Source organism: Hippocampus bargibanti, linkage group LG01, assembly GCF_051943395.1.
Source record: "Hippocampus bargibanti isolate YZ-2025 linkage group LG01, ASM5194339v1, whole genome shotgun sequence".
NCBI classification, from domain to species: domain Eukaryota; kingdom Metazoa; phylum Chordata; class Actinopteri; order Syngnathiformes; family Syngnathidae; genus Hippocampus; species Hippocampus bargibanti.
This window is the reverse complement of record NC_142734.1, coordinates 32,305,195-32,321,794: the sequence shown is the minus strand read 5'-3', so window position 1 is coordinate 32,321,794 and position 16,600 is coordinate 32,305,195. Positions and strand designations below refer to the sequence as shown.

Here is a 16,600-nt window from a genome sequence, read left to right as displayed (position 1 = left end):
TTTCAGTAAATCCTTTTTAATGTGCTTGATGCTGACTTACACTTTTTACTACCCTTAACTCATTCACTGCCAGAAGATGTGCAAAAATGTGTCCACTCCAGTGCCAGGGTTTTTGTCATTTTCACTCAAATTGCAGGACGCACTGAATATTGAGTCTTAGGACTACATAAACATTCAATGCAGCCTTAGACTCTCTTCTTTCATCTGAAAAAAGAGTTACCTAATTTTATGTGTCTGGAATTATGTGAGCTTGAAATAAGGGCGGCTGTCCAAAATACAATTTATTACATACATATTGGTTTATATTGCACTATAAAAACAGCTGAAGCTGGAACAAAGCACTAACATGGAAAAAAAGGGAAATTCTGCCCCTTGTGCAAGGGAAAAAACATTGCCAGAGGCTGGCGCTTTAACAGCACCCAAGCATGAAAAAACAAAACCCGAACAAATTCGGGAATGGCGCTCTACGTCATATTTCAATTCCCAAATAAATTCAGGAATGGCAGTGAATGAGTTGAATAAAGAGTAAAAAAATTAAGCAGACCCTGACTGGTTATTTGTGGTGTGTGCCAGATATGGATGGCAACGACCTCCTGTCCTATTGGCCCGCTTTGGAGGAATGCGAAAAACACACCCTGCAAAAATGGGGTTCTGAACGTCCGCTCGGAGCCGATTATAACAAGGACGCCGCCAACAACAACCAAGCCGACGCAGCGCTTACCAGTGGGGACGAAAGCGGCCTCACGCAGCCACACAGGCACCGCAAGGGTAACTTCACAGACACCTTCAAATATGGAAGAACCAAACCAGATCTTCAGTACTTGCCAAAATAAATCGTTTGGATAATTAATATAGTCAAACCCCAGTTTTCGACCATAATCCGTTCCAGAAACCTGTTCAAAAACAAAACATTTCCGATTATAATCAATGTAATCAATGTCTACTTTTTTTAAATTGATATTGAACAATACAGACACACCTGCTCACAATGGAACGCAACCGGAGGACAACGTCCAATTTGCGAAAATCTCATCCTATGACGTCTGCTTTTTAATAAAAACTTTATTCAACAACATGAATGCATCGTCATAACGAGATGTGACACAAGGAAGTGGCGTATAAGGAAGCGGAGGGGAGTCGAGTGATTCATTCAGGTGCGCTCAGTTTGGTCGAGTTGTAAAACGACATAAAAAAAAAAAAAAAACGTTTGGTTGAAAACCGAATTGATCGTTTGAAAACCAAAGTTTTACTGTCAAATCGTTTCATTTGATTCTTTGTGTGATATTTTATATGCAAAGTGTGTGAAGCTCTGGAAAAAAAAGCAGTTCTAGTGTCTATGAAGCTATTTTCTTTTCACGGTTACCGCTTGAGTAGGGAATCCCTCAGGGTGTATCACTAAAACCCTTGTGGTTTTTTTCTAAACTCATTCAATGCCATTCCCGAATTTGATCAGATTTTGGATTTTGCGGGGGATGCCGATAAAGCGCTGGTCAGACCTCTGGCAATGTTTTTCCCTTTCGCAAGAGGGCAGCATTTGCCTTTTGTATAGCCTCCCCCATTTTAAGATCAAATAACGCCAGACCCATATAACTTAGAAATTAACTTTTTTTTCTGATGAAAGAAGAGAATCTAAGGTTTCTTGCGCTGCATTGGATGTTTACGTAGTCCTGAAACCCGATATTCTGTGGGTCCTGGAATTTGAGTGAATATGACAAAAACCCTGGCACTGGAGTGGACACATTTTTGCATGTCTGCCAGTGAATGAGTTAAACTGTTAACTGTTAAAAAAAGCAAACGTTATTATTTTAAACCTTTTGTCATTTTTATGGTATTTTTTTATAGGTATCCTCAAGAATCGTTTGGGCTGTCCCCCATCCCTGCAGGGCTTTTCAACAGTGGGCCGAGGAGCCAGCGAGCACAATTGGTACCGCACCTCCACCCTGGGCCACCGAGGTGTCCCCGCCGCCTCTTACGGCCGCATGTACTCGGCCTCGGCCGGTGTCGGCGGAGGTACGGGTTCCCTCTCTCAACCGGGGTCCCGCTACTCATCCAGGGAGCATCTGGACTCGCTCGCCCGGAGGCAGCTGTCTCGGGATCCTCTCGGGAGGCAAACCGTCGGCGGTTCCAGAGAGCGGCTGGACTCTCGGGGATCTCGGGACAATCTGGACCTCTTACCCAGAAGGCGAGAACTGGGACAGTGCGCAGGGTTGGCGGGGTTGAGCCTGGATCACCAGCGAGTGTCGTCATCCAGGGAGAACCTGACCTACTCCAGGGACAGACTGGACGACCATCACTCCGGCACGATCCACGCTTCACGGGAGGACTTGCGGGGAAATGGCGGCCCTCTGGGTGGCAACATGGAGGCCACTCTGAGCGGGTCCAGATCTCAGTTGAACATGCAAACGCGGCGACAGGCTTCATCTCGAGAGCACCTGACAGACGCCCTGATGAGCAGTAAGTCGAGGGAGCAGCTGGAGGCCAACGGGGTCGCGGCGCAGTCCCAACCCTGTCGGGATTGGCTGCGCTCCCTGCCGCCCCGCCAGCCGTCGCACCCCGACAAGGCTGCGCCGTCCTCGCCGCCACCGCCCATTTCCGAGGAGCCCCAGCAAGAACCCTTCCCGTCGTCGGCTCACGTCCGAGGACGCCTGGAGTCTGTGTGTAGGTACCCCGGTCCGACGACCAATCCCGTGAACCCTCTGGGGAGACAACCTTCTAGCGAACACCTGGATATTCTCTCCTCCATCCTCGCGTCCTTCAACCCTTCCGTCCTCGCTCCCCCAAACGCTGCCTCCAACTCCGGGCCCAACGGCTCCAACCACTGCCCCTCCCCCTCCCTGCCACAGTCCGCCACCTCCCACAGCATATCAGAAGTTTCCCCTGACATGGAGTAAGTGTCTTCTTTGTTTGTCCCCAACACAATGTCTTTTTTGTAAAGTTTGTTTAAAAAAAGGTATCACATTTTAACTCATTCGCTACCATTCCCGAAATATTTGGGAATTGAAAAGTGTGACGTAGGGGCGCCATCCCAAATTTGTTCGGGTTTTGATTTTTCTTGCGCGGGGGTGCCTATAAAGCACTGGTCAGGCCTCTGGCAATGTTTTATCCCTTCCACGAGGGGGCAGCATTTCCCTTTTATCCATGTTAGCGCTTTGTTACAGCTTCAGCTGTTGTTAAAGCGCTATAGAAATCAATGTATGTATTGTATTGTACAGCCACGCCCATTTCAAGCTCAGATAACTCCAGACCCATATAAGTTAGGAATTAACTCTTTTTTTTTCTGATAAAAAAAGAAGCGAGTCTAAGGTTTCTTAAACTGCACTGAATGTTTATGCTCTAGTCCTAAAAGTCAATACAATATTCTGTCGGTTCTTCAATTTGAGTGAAAATGACAAGAACCCTGGCACTGGAGTACACACATTTTTGTACATCGTCTGGCAGTGAATGAGTTAGTTGCACCTCACAATTGTGAAGATCCGCGTTCGAATCCGAGTTTCAGCCTTCTGGTGTGGAGTTTGTACGTTCCTCTGCTTTCTGTGTGATTTGCTCCAGCTTTTCCATCTCGCTTTCCAAATTATCTGTTAAGATTGTATGCATGTCCTTATCACCTCCAGTCAAATAATTTTTTATCTTCTCTCCATCTCAGAATCAACAGAAGCGAAGGACAGTCTTGATGACAGCTTCTGTGTTCCGCAAGGTGAACCATCGAGGCACAACGGAGGACTAAAATACTTTGGACACAGGTGACGAAATTGCGCAGAATAAAAAAAAATACGATGCCGGCTGACTTTGATGGTTCAGAGGACAAAAACTGTTTACAACATCTCACGCTCGGTCAGATGCAGACAGAATCCATTGAAATAAAACTGGGTAAAGACTGTACAGATTTAAAAAAAAAAACATTTTTATACGTTTTGTATCTTTTTCATTGGGGACAAAGATGTCTCTTGTGATGTTTTTTTTTTTTTTGTAATGTATTTGAGTGAGGCTGTAGCGAGAGAGCTGTGTTGAATTCACACAAAAAGAAAAAAACATTTCTCATCAAAGCTGCGTGGTAATTGCAAATGGCGCAACACCCCGATGAGATCGCAAAGCAGAATCGGAGGAAAACCGTCAACATATCGTTGGCCGACGTGTATATAGAAGGCCGTTATTATTATGATGACACGTGAAGAGATTCGAACGAGATGATTGTAACGATTGCTCATGGTGGCGCCACGCCGAGCTTCAGGGTTTGACCATTAAAGCTCCATCACAAGTTGTCGTGAGATTGTTGTGATGTTTTGTGATCTAAGTTCTGCGGTTTTACGAATATGACCTTGTCGTCGATTTACCTTCCGTGCCTTTGGGCCATCGTATCATCAGAGCGGTTGAAAAAAAATGACTTCACCTGCCTCGTAATTTTAATCATGCAGATAACAAGTGATGCTCTTCTGTGCCAGATTGGAGCAAAAGCGTAGTCAGCAAAAAAAAAACAAGCACAAAAACGATTCTGAGACACTTTTAAGTTCTGAATTGCATCATCTGCCGTTGTTCCAACATACTTGCATTTTGTTCATCGGTATAAGTGGGTCACCTTGGTCAGTGAGAAGATTTTCCTCCCAGTTTCGAAATGCTGCGTGAAGGTCAACCGCCTGGTGATTTCTGCAGTGCGGCAACATCATTTTGAGACTAAACACTTCTTGAATTGGTATAGATTGAAATCCATTGATTCTTCCCTGACGGTAATTCAATTTGACTGGTCAAACACATATTCGCCTATATTTTTAAGCAAAGACGCAAATTAACCATTTTTTTTTTTTTTTTGCAGCAAAATAAGGAAAGTAAGAGGAAAGGAAAGAAAGAAGTTGAAAAACAAAATACAGGAGCTGCTGGAAAGGCAGCCATATAAAAATATGCATGTTGTGCAATAAAATGCACAACATGATTTTTTTGTTTTGTTTATGGAATGGCTTATCCATTTTGAATCATAACGCAAATACCATGTATTAGAAAAAAATGACTGTACGTTATTATTCATGTGATCTCACATCGATCTAATGAGCGTTAAATTGTCTTCACTGGATTAATTTGTCCCTCAATATTTACAAGGTAGGAACTTTCTTCTGACCATGAAATTATGTTTATTCATAAAATTGGATTTTTTTTTTTAGGGTGTGCATTATTAATACATTTCAAAGTTAAGACATGCACATACAAGCTGCAACGTGCAATTCGATTGTCCATCTAAGAATGTTGGCAGAAGCAAACGTGACATGCATATTGCAGTCATTGATGACAAAACAAATGTATACTGACTGCAACGTAGAAAGTGTGCAAATAAAATAACTCACAAAGCTTGGAAATATAATTTTGGTTGTTCTGGACTCATCAGATTCAACCATTCGGTCCAATAGAGAGCAAAATATGCAAGTGAAACATTCAAGCGATTAAGAGCTAATAGCTTTTTAACAAAACAATCAAATAAACAAATGTATATTTATAAGGGCGGCCCGGTTGTCAAGTGGTTAACACGTTCTCTTTGTGCAGGAAAGGCTGATGTGGCAAAGGAATAGCAATCAGCTTTCAGGTACAAAACCATGTTTGAAAATTGTTCAGTGGCGTGTGAGACAAGCGCTAAAATGGCGAAAAGTAAAATAAATCGTCTCATTCCGTGGGATCGGGGCCTCTCTCTTCATCGCTGCTGCTTGAGGATGATGGCGGCACGTGCTCTCCCATTCTCCTTAGCTTGGCCTTGTAGTAGTTCTTCTTCATCCTGAAGGCTTTGGCTTTCTGGCAAGCGGCTCGCGTCTTCTCTCTCACCAGCTCCTGCTCCCACCCCAGCACCTTCATCCTGTTCTCCCACTCCAGCAACCTCATGTGCTGCTGTTGCTCCAAAACTTCCGCCCTCTGCTGTTGATCTGCTGGTTCGTGTGACCGCCCCCCTGCTGACAGGACAAGACGCTGCGTCACGAAGCTAGAGGTGCCTGTGGGACATACGTACAAAGAAAGTGAATTCTGAGATGCTTGTTGCCATCTGAGTTGTAAGCTATCTTCCCCTACGGTAAGGAATAATGTAAAATGTCACCATCCTATTTATTTATATATTATAAGCGGCTTTCAAAAATCACTTTACAGGCACAGGATAAGAAGAACATTTCAGTTTAGTATTTTAGTATACTAGTCTGCATCTTGTTTAGACTGTCCTGTACATTCTCAGCTCACTCTAATGCACCGGTGTCAAAGTCAAGGGCCGGGGGCCAAATCTGGCCCGCCACATCCTTTTATTCGGCCCATGAAAGCAAATCGAGCATGTCAAGTGCTGTGATGCTTGCGAAAGTCTGAACTAAAATGTCAAATTGTCCCATGTAAACCACAATAACAGTCATTATTCTTGACTTTGGATTTGAAAACTAGTCATTCATCACTTTGTTTGTACATGTAGTATGTGGAGGGGATTAAAAATTCCAATGGCTTCCCCAAATTCATAACGGCCTACGATATGAAATTGTAACAACAATTTGGCCTGAATTATATAAAATTATAATTATAAAAAAATAGTTTGATACCCCTGCTCTAATGCATAACCATAATGAGGCTTAATTAACGTTTCCCCAGCTATCGGTTAGCCAAACTGTAAAGTCAATGTAGCTGACCTGAATTGGATTTGCCTTTATTAGTCTCGCAATGGAGAAATTTACATTTCACAGCAGCAAAGTTATAAAAGGAATGAAAGTTTGTGGATTTTAAAGTGATGGATAAAGTTATATGTCATAGACACTGTCTCTTCTCCCTACGCTGCAAATGTTACATATTGCCATTCTCTCTTGATGTACCATTAAATAATATATAACTTGGTGTTAAAGATGGCATCTACCTGCGGCTGTGAAATAGGCAGCGGGGAAGGACGCATCCTGCCCCTCAGTTTTGAGAAGACTGGAATTTGACGCAGGGCTGTGTTGCGGATCTGACCAGTCGTTCCCCGGCAAGCAGATCGCCACGTGGTCCTTGCTGTCTTCAGCCTGTTTTTCACAGCGAGGTATTACTTCCAGTTCAAATATTGCTTCATTTACTATTGCTGTTTCGGAAAGAGGCTTTTAACATAATTACCCAATTCAAGCTGCCATTCATTTGCCCGGCAATGTTAATTGTCCTCAAGCTCCCTGTTTGAAAGAACGAGAGAGGCCTGCGGGTGTTTGTGGGAACTGGTGGACACAGTAAGTACAACGCACCCAACAAAAATCACTTCAAAACAACACATAGTAATGTTAAGAAATAATGACTTAACCCATTTACGCCGAGTGTTCATATGAACACAGAAAAATTAATGTAAAAAAAAATCTAAATAAAATCAAAACAGCATATCAAATACTAGGTTCAAACGGAGTATAGAATTAACAATAATATAATTATCAATAATGTGGCAAGAAACAACAATGCATTTGAAAATGAATTTATCTGTTCATATGAACACGCTCGGCGTAAATGGGTTAAAATAATGTTATTTGTAAACACATTTTATGTGTCACTTTAATATGAAATATATTGATGAGAATAATGGTGTTATAGTGTTTGTGATTGGCAATATAATAATAATACATTGCATTTATAAGCGCCTTTCAAAACTCTCAAGGTCATATACAGAGTGAACTTTAGCCTTTGAAAGCAAAAATGAATAATGAATAACTTTAAGCATAAATATACCACACACTGTAGTCACAAACAATATATATATATTTTTTTTTAATTTGTCATGGATTATTTTATTACAGACAGTGTTATATTTATATTACCCTTGAAAATAGATGTTTTATAGATGAATTGATGTCCTTGACTTTGCTCAACTTCTGATAACCCCAACTAAATGTAATGCCTCCTTGAACGAAAAAGCCCTTCGACTTCAGTACTTATTTAACAATTAACACTTTCCTTTTAACCAAGACTTTGCCGCCATCATGTGGCATTTCGGGATATGACACAGAAGAGGATCGTTTCCACAAGAGGAAAAACATACGGATAGTGTGATTTGTTTAACGTGAATCAAGAATAGGCAAGAGTTCCCAAATTTTTGATTATTGGGTATTACAGAAAATCATGCCACATACAGCAACGTTAAATTGTACATGGACTTGAGCCGCACGACCATCATGACCTCTAGTGCTGATCTGTATTTATAGACACTGCCTCGATGAATGGCAGCATCGCTTGACAGGAACGCACCATTCCTGGGATGTATAATAATGCTTTAAATATAGTGTTAAAGTAGTGATTTATATTGCAGCCATTCATGAAACAGTTTTTGCAGACATGTCCCACCATTAACAAGGTGAACAACATACATGGTGTCGTCACTACGGTATAGCAAGCCGCCCACTGTATCACAATGTGAATCCGCGTAATATTATTTTTCTCCCTGGTTGTTTACTCGTTTGACACGTAAAGCCTTATTTACCTTCCACAAGCTTGCGCACCGCCGCTTTGTGGCCAGATCCCCCTGCGTGGCTGGTGAGAGCAGCCTCGCCCATGGTCTGAAGTTTAATGGATTTACAACAGGCCCGACATCGAGCGAAATGAATGTCCTGGGCGTCCTTATCCAGCCAATCTTTGTAAGCTTCCTTGTAGAGCCACGACTCCTGGAATTTACACTTCCCAGGCATAGCCGAGGGAGAATGTTAGCTGGACCGCTATCACGCAGCCTCACCTTTTACCGATGCGTTCATGTTCACTCGGAAAGGAGGATAATTTTGTTTCCTCCGCGCTCCTTTTCATTTCTTCAGTATTTTGTAACCCTTGCGTTATTATTGCAGGAAGACCCATTATGTTTATTCACATAATTTCTTATTTCCTTTCGGCTTTTCCCTTCAGAGGTCACCACAGCGAATCAGTGTCCTCCATCTAACCTGGTTTTGTGCATCCTCATTTCATACTCACATAACTCAATAATGGAATCCTGAAGAAGTCACACTTCAAAAGGCGTTTAGATTTATTGCTCATAAACTACGATCTGCTCTCCAAGTTGAGGTTTGAATTCATAAATAATACAAAAAGAACAGTACGTCCAATATCCCTGAATGCTTCACAGGGCCGGTGAACTCTTACACGTGACTCATATTGTCCAATGGAAATTCAGACGGAACATTTTCAGCCAATCTGCAACAAGAAAACCTTGTGAGATATCTGATTGATCAGAAAGTGGCATGGAACGGAAGACGATGCAGTCAGGCACATAGATCTAATTAAAAACTGCAAAATAAAAATATTTTGAAGATACATTGTCGGTAAGATGCAAAGTGTACTTTTCCGTATCCTTACATAAACTCTCATATATATATACAAGTTGCAAGATTTCAGCGTCTTCAATGTATTGCCATCGTGAGTCCTGACCAAGTTAAACTGGTTTAATTTTGTATCTACAGTGTTTAACAAGGTATGTTGTTCTATGAAGGTTTTTTTCAGGGCTCCGATCACAGAGACATGGAGACGGCAGCATTAGTCGCCCCAGTCACAGCTCTGGAGTTCCTTGAGAACACGTTTCTACTGACAGGTGCACGTTGGCATTCCTTGTGGTCACAATATTGTGGTTCCTCGTGTTTGGGATTGTGGACCTCGAACCTTTTCATCATACAGTCGTCACCCCCCCACCTCCACCCCCACCCCTCGTCCCTCAATTATACATATGATAGATTTTCTCCAAAAGTAGAACACAACACAAGAGATGTTAAAAATACTATTTTTCAGACACACCCACAGTTGTATTTTATTTCCATCACTATTTCCTCGGCAACTAACACAAATGTACACTATTCAAAAAGGTTCAGTTCAGAAGACATTTTGAATAATTCTGTGCTTCCAATAAGCATGATGAAAACAGCTTCGGGCTGCTTTTCTTGGCCCTGTGTACTCAAAGAAACGACCATTAAGACATGCTAGAATGAGTTTTCTGTGGAAGAACATCACAAAACACCTTTTGAGATGTATGCAAAATAGTAATTCTCAACTCAAATTTGGATCACTCAGCCATTTTGGTTTTGTAGTAAAAAAAAAAAATACTGGTCACACGACACACTCACTTAACGGCATATTTTTCTTTTGATAATTCTGTATTTTCAATGGAAGTCTTTCTAATAGAAATATTGACTGTGATTCTTTCATACCCTTTGGTACATTGTATATGAAACACATTTTGTCTAAAATCTAAAGGTGCCAAGGTAACAGTTGAGACCATCTGAACTAAGAAAAATAATAATTGTGACTCTATACATCAATATTTTCCTCTTGTGTCTGTACATCTGACTGTAGTCTTTTGTGGAATTTTTAAAATTTGTTAAGGTCACAATCTTAATATTCCTCTCTCATCTTTGTTGTCAGGTGAGGGTCCACTGTTGACGGTGTACAGTCTCCAACCTGTCCCAAAAGCATGTACCTCCTCAGTGCATGTGCTCCAACAGCACCGCATCCATGGGATAAGACCGAGAGTCTTGTCGACAGTTTCTCAACCTTGTTTGTTCACAGAAAGTTGCAAAGAAACCAAAGGTAAGCTTCGGTAGGTCTTCTTTCATTTAACATTCAGATTGGCATCATATTTGACTGCCGGTGGATGCTCCTGTCAGTCATGTATGTATGACAGACAGTCATTATAGTGCGACGTCCATAATCTACAGTCTTAAATTTCAGTCTTCTGACATTGTTATTATGCATAGAATACTTTGTTTTTATCTTTTCACCCCCCCCCCTTTCAATTTTGCTGCTGTGGATTGCAAATGTCCCCATTGTGGGACTATTAAAAGCATTCTGATTCTAATCCATGTGTCTTCCATCCCCAGACTTGAGCTCCACACTCAAACCAAACGCCTATGACCTCGCTGTGTTTGGCGGGAAGACGGTCAGACTGGTGAGACTTCATTTTGATGTCTCTGCTATGGATCTCGCGCAATTGGAGGTATCGCGTCCATCTATGGAGCTCCAGGACTGGATTCTGGATATCCGCTGGCTTCGTGAAGACAAACAGTCTCTCCTGTGTGTGGCTGTAGCCCATAACGGTGCCTTTCTTGTGGACATCAGCTCAGGGAATACCTTGGCTCACTGCTCGTGTTTGGAAGGCTGTCTGCTGTACTCTGCACTCCTTGTCGTGGACAAATCCTGGACTGATACTGTTCTGATAGGAGGGACGGTTTTCAATCAGCTGGTTTTGTGGAAACCTGGAGGTGAAGGGAGTCAGAACAAAGCTCCTGTGGAAAGGCGTTTGCTAGGTCACACTGGTGTTATATTCAGCATCTCTTACCTTCAGGAGAAAGGATGGCTGGCGTCAGCTTCAGATGACCGCAGTGTCAGGGTTTGGGCTGTCGGAGCTTTAGGGCGAGGCAATTGTGGGGATTTGAAACCAACTTGCTTAAGAGTACTTTTCGGACACCAAGCAAGGGTTTTCTCTGTGTGTCTCTCCCCAAGGAGGGTGTTTAGTGCTGGAGAAGATGGAGCTTGCCTTATCTGGAACTTGGCTGAAAGTGGGACGCTGCATCGCACTTTGAAAGGACATCGAGCCGGTGGGATACGAGCACTTGCGGTTGGTCCGGGAAGAGATGACACAGACAGATGGGTGGCAACCGGTGGAGCGGATGGAGGGGTGAGGTTGTGGAAGGTTGAGGACGATGAAGACGAAGACACTGTCACAAAGACAATAACGGACCTGGAATTTTCCGGTCAGGGTATGCCAAAAGTAGTTTGTGTCGTAGAAGGAGAATCACACAATGTGAAATGGAGCCAGTGTCGGATTCTGGTTTGTACTGACCAAGGTTTTGTTTACCAGTATGGTGATGCCCACTGGGAGTTGCTATGGCGAGGTTCTCCTGAGTTTCAATCCTACTGCGTGATGGAAACGGTGACTGTCAGAGTAAAAGACTCAACAAGTAAAGCTAATTTATGTGCTGTCGGAAGCCTTAGTGGAGCTTTAAAGGTCTTTCCCATCTCTCATCCCCAGAACGGGATTGCGCTCCAACCTGGCTCAGGAAAGATTCACACTCTTATATGGCAACAGTGTGATCAATATGTATATTTGCTAGCGTCAGCCGCCGAAGGACGAGTCTATCGCTGGTGTATTGATGTGAGATTCAAAGAAACGGGTATTCCGTCTCTTTGGGTAAAATGCTGTCCTTCTTTTGTCCTGCCGACTTGTTCAAAGCGTTGGCTGACCGCTGCAGTTCGACTTCCCTCCGAATTGAAGGGGGCTCTGTGGGTGTGCGGGGACAGAAGAGGGTCCCTGCTTTTGTTTCAGGAAGATCCGGAGCGGAGGGTCGAGGAAGAGACGACTGATCGTATGCAAGCGAATAAAAAAGGTTATGAAACTGATGGAGAAGAGAGTTCGGAAGAGCGCAAAGACTTGACGTTGTCTCCACTGAGCTGCTTATTTGGGGTGCATGGAAAACAGGGTGTTACATCAGTCTCTGAATATCAGGGACTTTTCTATAGCACCGGGAAGGACGGCTACGTCCGTATTTTCAGAGTGCGTGACGCGCAGCGAGAAAAACACGAAGGAAGTGGAGATGGCCGCCTTGAGCTTGAGGTTCTGAGAGTCCAGCGGGCTTGCAAAGGTATGGAGTGGCTAGAGAGGGTTTTGATCATGGACCCAAACATTTCGGCACAGAATGGATCGATAAATGAATTCAAATGCCAAAATACCATCCAAGAGTCTTTGACAGAAAGTCATGGGCATGACGAAAAATGTTCAACGGTTGCAAACAAGGGAACGGAAGCCCGGTTTGTTATCTTTGGCTTTCATGCCTCCCACTTTGTGGTTTGGGATCCGGTAAAACTAGAGAGGTTATTAGCGGTTCCTTGTGGCGGTGGCCATCGCTCTTGGAGTTTCTGGCCAATCCACACCGGGATTTGGCCCGGAAATGGCGCTCTGGTATTCATCAAGCAGGGCTCCGTCATGGCTTCTGAGCGCCCCCAAGAGTCAATAAACGAGTCAGACGTGAGATGGAATGAAAGATGGAGCCTTAGAGAAGGCATCCATGGGCGGGGGATCGGGTGTGTATGCCGGCTTGGGAGCATTTGCGACCGTACAGCAAACCTATCACAAACACCACAGCCGGTTGGGGTCCAAATGGAAGGACGGTGGGAAATAATAGTGACAGGTGGGGAAGACACAAGCTTAACGGTTTTGGCTGTCCATCCTAATTCTGGTAGCGTCCAGGTCCTCTCCGTTATTACCGACCACATCTCAAGTATACGCACCATGGCAGTACTAACTCATCAGGACGGACTGAAACGTACTTCCCGGACCCAGTCCTTCTCTGCCTTGTTAATATCAGCCAGCGGGCGGGCCCAATTACAGTCTTACCGGCTAAGCATCGGTTGGAACGAGCGGCGATTGGTCCCGTTCTGCCAGGTGGTGCAGGTGGCCGGTCACCGATTGGACGAACGCTGGGAGAGGAGGCGGAATAGACACAAGATGGTGAAAATGGACCCGGAAACGAGGTAAGTCAGAAGACTGATTTGGGAATGGGATCAAGGACTGTTAGCATCATGGCTATGTATTTTCAGATACATGTGCATGGCTGTGGTTGACCAGAATTTGGATGCTGTTCTAGTGGCTCTTGCCTGCAGTGACGGGGCTGTCAGGTTGGTGATGATCTTCTGTTACGGCCTCTTACGAAGAAGAAAATACCACCCACATTAAGTAAGCGTAATGAGTACACCTCTGCATAACATTTGGATTTAAGAAGTCAACAAAAATGGGAGATATAGAGATATGTAAATGAGATATATGAATGATATAAAAGAGATTTATAAATGAAAACAGAGGTTTTCTCAGTAATTTTTAGATGGGACAAAAATAGATGAATTGGATCAATTAACTCATTCACAGCCATTCACAAATTTATTCAGGAATTGAAAATATGATGTAGAGCGCCATTCCCGAATTTGTTCGGGTTTTGTGTTTTTTTTTTTACTTTGCTCGGGTGCCGATAAAGCACTGACCAGACCTCTGGCAATGTTTTTTCTGCACCAAATGTTTAAGTAGTCCTTAAAATCAATATTCTTTGGGTCCTGGATGATAGACAAAAACCCTGACACTGGAGTGGACACATTTTTAATAATAATACATTCCATTTAAAAGTGCCTTTAAATTTTTGCACATACACTATCAGTGTATGAGTTAATTGCCGACTCAATCAATTTATTCCACACATTTTTTTTTATATCGATCAATCTAGTTAGCTAGCTAGCGAGCTAACTGTTAGCTCGTTGTATTACTTCCGGGTTGGGTGAGTGCTAGCGCGTCTGGCTACCGCTGGTCACCCACAGAAAAAATTGTTCTGTGACTGTCCTTGAGAGTTTTAATATGTGCTTATAAATGAAATGTATTATTATTATTATTATTATATAGATCAACTTAAGACATATTTATCTGGAATCAAACAATATGACGACTCCTCGCCGCTGTTGCCGTCATTTCTAGATTGTTCTCTGTCAGTGAAGTAAAACGCCAAATACATCTGCTGTGGGAGACGTTTTACCACCAGCGGTGCGTGCTCAGCGTCGCCACCTGCAGCTTACAGCCTGGAAAAGGCCACAGGTAAACTCTTGCTTCTTTCTGTCTTTCAGACAGTGTGAAAATTAAATCTGATCGAATTTGTAATGTTTGTATTCTTTCTGCAGGTGTCTGCTGCTATTCAGTGCTGCGACGGATGGCAAGATTGCAGTGTGGGATCTAACCCAAGTGGTCTCTGGGTCTCCGCGCGGGGCTCCCACACCGCCAATCCCCTGTCTCAGCATTAACGCCCACCAGAGTGGTGTCAACTCATTGGCTGTTTGGCCTCACACACAAGAACACCAAGATGGCGGTTGCCTGGTAACCGTTTCGAGCGGCGGGGATGATGGACAGCTGATGGCGTCCACCGTCCGTGTGGATGTCCAGGAGGATCGATTGAGGACGGTGGGCGTCAAGCAGGACCAGCGGCAAAGCCATTTTGATCTTCGTCTCCTTTCCCAATTGAGTTTCCCTTTGGCACACGCAGCCCCTCTGACGGCCCTAAAGCTCCTTCGACCAGGTCTCGTCGTCACGGCCTCGTGTGATCAGAGAGTCTGCTTATGGGAGCTTAGTAGTACTAGTATCAACCACAGGGGGGTGCTGTGCTCCCATGTTGCTGATGCTGCAGGACTTGCAGTGTGGGAAGATGGAGGGAGGACTGTCGATTCTAATCTTGACGAGGTCCTTGTTTGTACAGGGGCCGAAGGTCAACCACGAGGGGGTCTGGGTCATACGAACAAAGATGGTGTGATTGGGTCATGGGAAAAAAAGGATGATTCCATTTTGAAGATGGACAAAGAGACAAAGTATAGCGGGAAAACGCAAACTAACGTCCATGATGGAGATGAGACGATCAGAGAAATTGCTTTAAAATCTTCCTTTGAGAAAAACAGAGGGAAAGAAATAACCAGGTGGGTTCTGGTCTGTGGTCAAGGTTTCCAGCTGCTGCGAATTCGAAACACAGACAATCATGAAGCTATATAAACACATGAAAGGAGATACATTTTTGATTGCACACAATCATGACAAGCATTTTATCACATTTATAGGCTTTTTAAAATAAAGCTGCTTTATTTGTAAGTCATCCATGTGAAGGATGTTTTTTTTTACTTGAATGGCTCAAGGCCTCTTGAGAATCAAAGAGATAGTCATGAAAACTCCTGTTTTTTTTTTAATGTACAGTACAGGTCGTGTGCTTGGAAATCCCCTCTAATTCACTGTTTCCCCCCCAATATTTAAAAACATTCCTGAATCGTAAATGATTACTTAAGTCATCACAATTCTTGGGAAATATTAATGGAATTATTTGGTCAACAAAACAAATATGACTCAATACTGAATATGACATGGTCTCTATTCGACAACCATATTTGCAGTCTTTATTTTCTCTTCAGGCTTGTGTAGGTTTTATTCTCGGTACTCCGTCTATCTTTCGCATTCTAAAATAGTGCTTGATGGAAGACCGTCACAGGTGCCCTGGGGACTTTTACAATTACACTATATCTGAAACTTGTATATGTATTTAAATCACGATCTTTATCGCTTTCATCTAGAGCTACTTCATGCAACAAAGATGGTCCAGAACATGCTTAAGACTGAATGAATGTGTCTTTTGTGTTGTCACATTATTTATTTTGTTGTTTTAACTTCAGGATGGCGCCGCAAGAGTGGCCAATCTACTTTTGCCATCAACTTACAGTGACATGCAGAACATTGATATGCTAGCTAGACCATTCGATGGCAGAAGATATAGGAAAATGAATTCCTTCATGTAATTATATTCTTCTTTGATTCAATAAAACAGGCGAGTAAATTTGTGGGTAAAAAAATGATAATATCCATCCATTCTTTTGACTGCTTATCCAATTAAACGTACACGAGTAGAGACAAGATCGTCATTACTTTACTGATTATACTGTTTGTAATATTTTAGGGGTGTGTGCCATGACATTTTTAGAACGTAAAATATTTGCGAGAAATAAAGCGTTCTCGAATAATCATATAATCACTTTGGCATACCGGAATTTCGAGAGGGACACAAGTTGCTATGGTGCATTCTGGGACATGTAGTACTTGATAAATTTTGACTGCATT

At 43.1% G+C, this 16,600-nt stretch overlaps 3 protein-coding genes across 10 annotated transcripts in view; 2 read left to right on the top strand and 1 right to left on the bottom strand.

Annotated features, from left to right (window-relative positions):
* celsr3 (cadherin, EGF LAG seven-pass G-type receptor 3) overlaps nucleotides 1–4,382 on the top strand; it is a 61,246-nt gene extending 56,864 nt beyond the window's left edge. For 4 of the 7 annotated variants that reach the window (XM_089011411.1, XM_089011366.1, XM_089011374.1 and 1 more), the window contains 3 exons: nucleotides 574–768; nucleotides 1,843–2,887; nucleotides 3,644–4,382. In XM_089011411.1, the coding sequence (XP_088867537.1) occupies nucleotides 574–768; nucleotides 1,843–2,887; nucleotides 3,644–3,671 (1,268 nt within the window). In that variant the 3' untranslated portion in view covers nucleotides 3,672–4,382. The remainder of the gene's footprint in view (nucleotides 1–573; nucleotides 769–1,842; nucleotides 2,888–3,643) is intronic. The other 3 variants (XM_089011384.1, XM_089011403.1, XM_089011395.1) reach the window with 3 other exon arrangements.
* A 994-nt stretch (nucleotides 4,383–5,376) lies between these two features.
* On the bottom strand, nucleotides 5,377–8,678 carry LOC148903938 (uncharacterized). Of its 2 annotated transcripts, none has more exons than XM_089011496.1 (4): nucleotides 8,429–8,678; nucleotides 7,087–7,181; nucleotides 6,854–6,998; nucleotides 5,377–5,963 (listed from the first exon to the last, which is right to left on the bottom strand). In XM_089011496.1, the coding sequence occupies exons 1-4, from the start codon at nucleotides 8,631–8,633 to the stop codon at nucleotides 5,644–5,646; spliced, it is 765 nt and encodes a 254-aa protein (XP_088867622.1). In that variant the 5' UTR covers nucleotides 8,634–8,678; the 3' UTR covers nucleotides 5,377–5,643. The 2 variants fall into 2 exon arrangements, with proteins under 2 accessions (XP_088867622.1, XP_088867631.1); XM_089011505.1 differs by having other exon boundaries at nucleotides 7,087–7,139.
* A 511-nt stretch (nucleotides 8,679–9,189) lies between these two features.
* Nucleotides 9,190–16,317, top strand: wdr6 (WD repeat domain 6). The gene is made up of 7 exons (XM_089011419.1): nucleotides 9,190–9,348; nucleotides 9,422–9,520; nucleotides 10,345–10,509; nucleotides 10,800–13,449; nucleotides 13,516–13,593; nucleotides 14,435–14,551; nucleotides 14,635–16,317. Exons 1-7 carry the CDS (start codon nucleotides 9,336–9,338, stop codon nucleotides 15,488–15,490), a joined length of 3,978 nt encoding a protein of 1,325 aa, XP_088867545.1. The 5' UTR covers nucleotides 9,190–9,335; the 3' UTR covers nucleotides 15,491–16,317.
* Nucleotides 16,318–16,600: the final 283 nt, after the last annotated feature.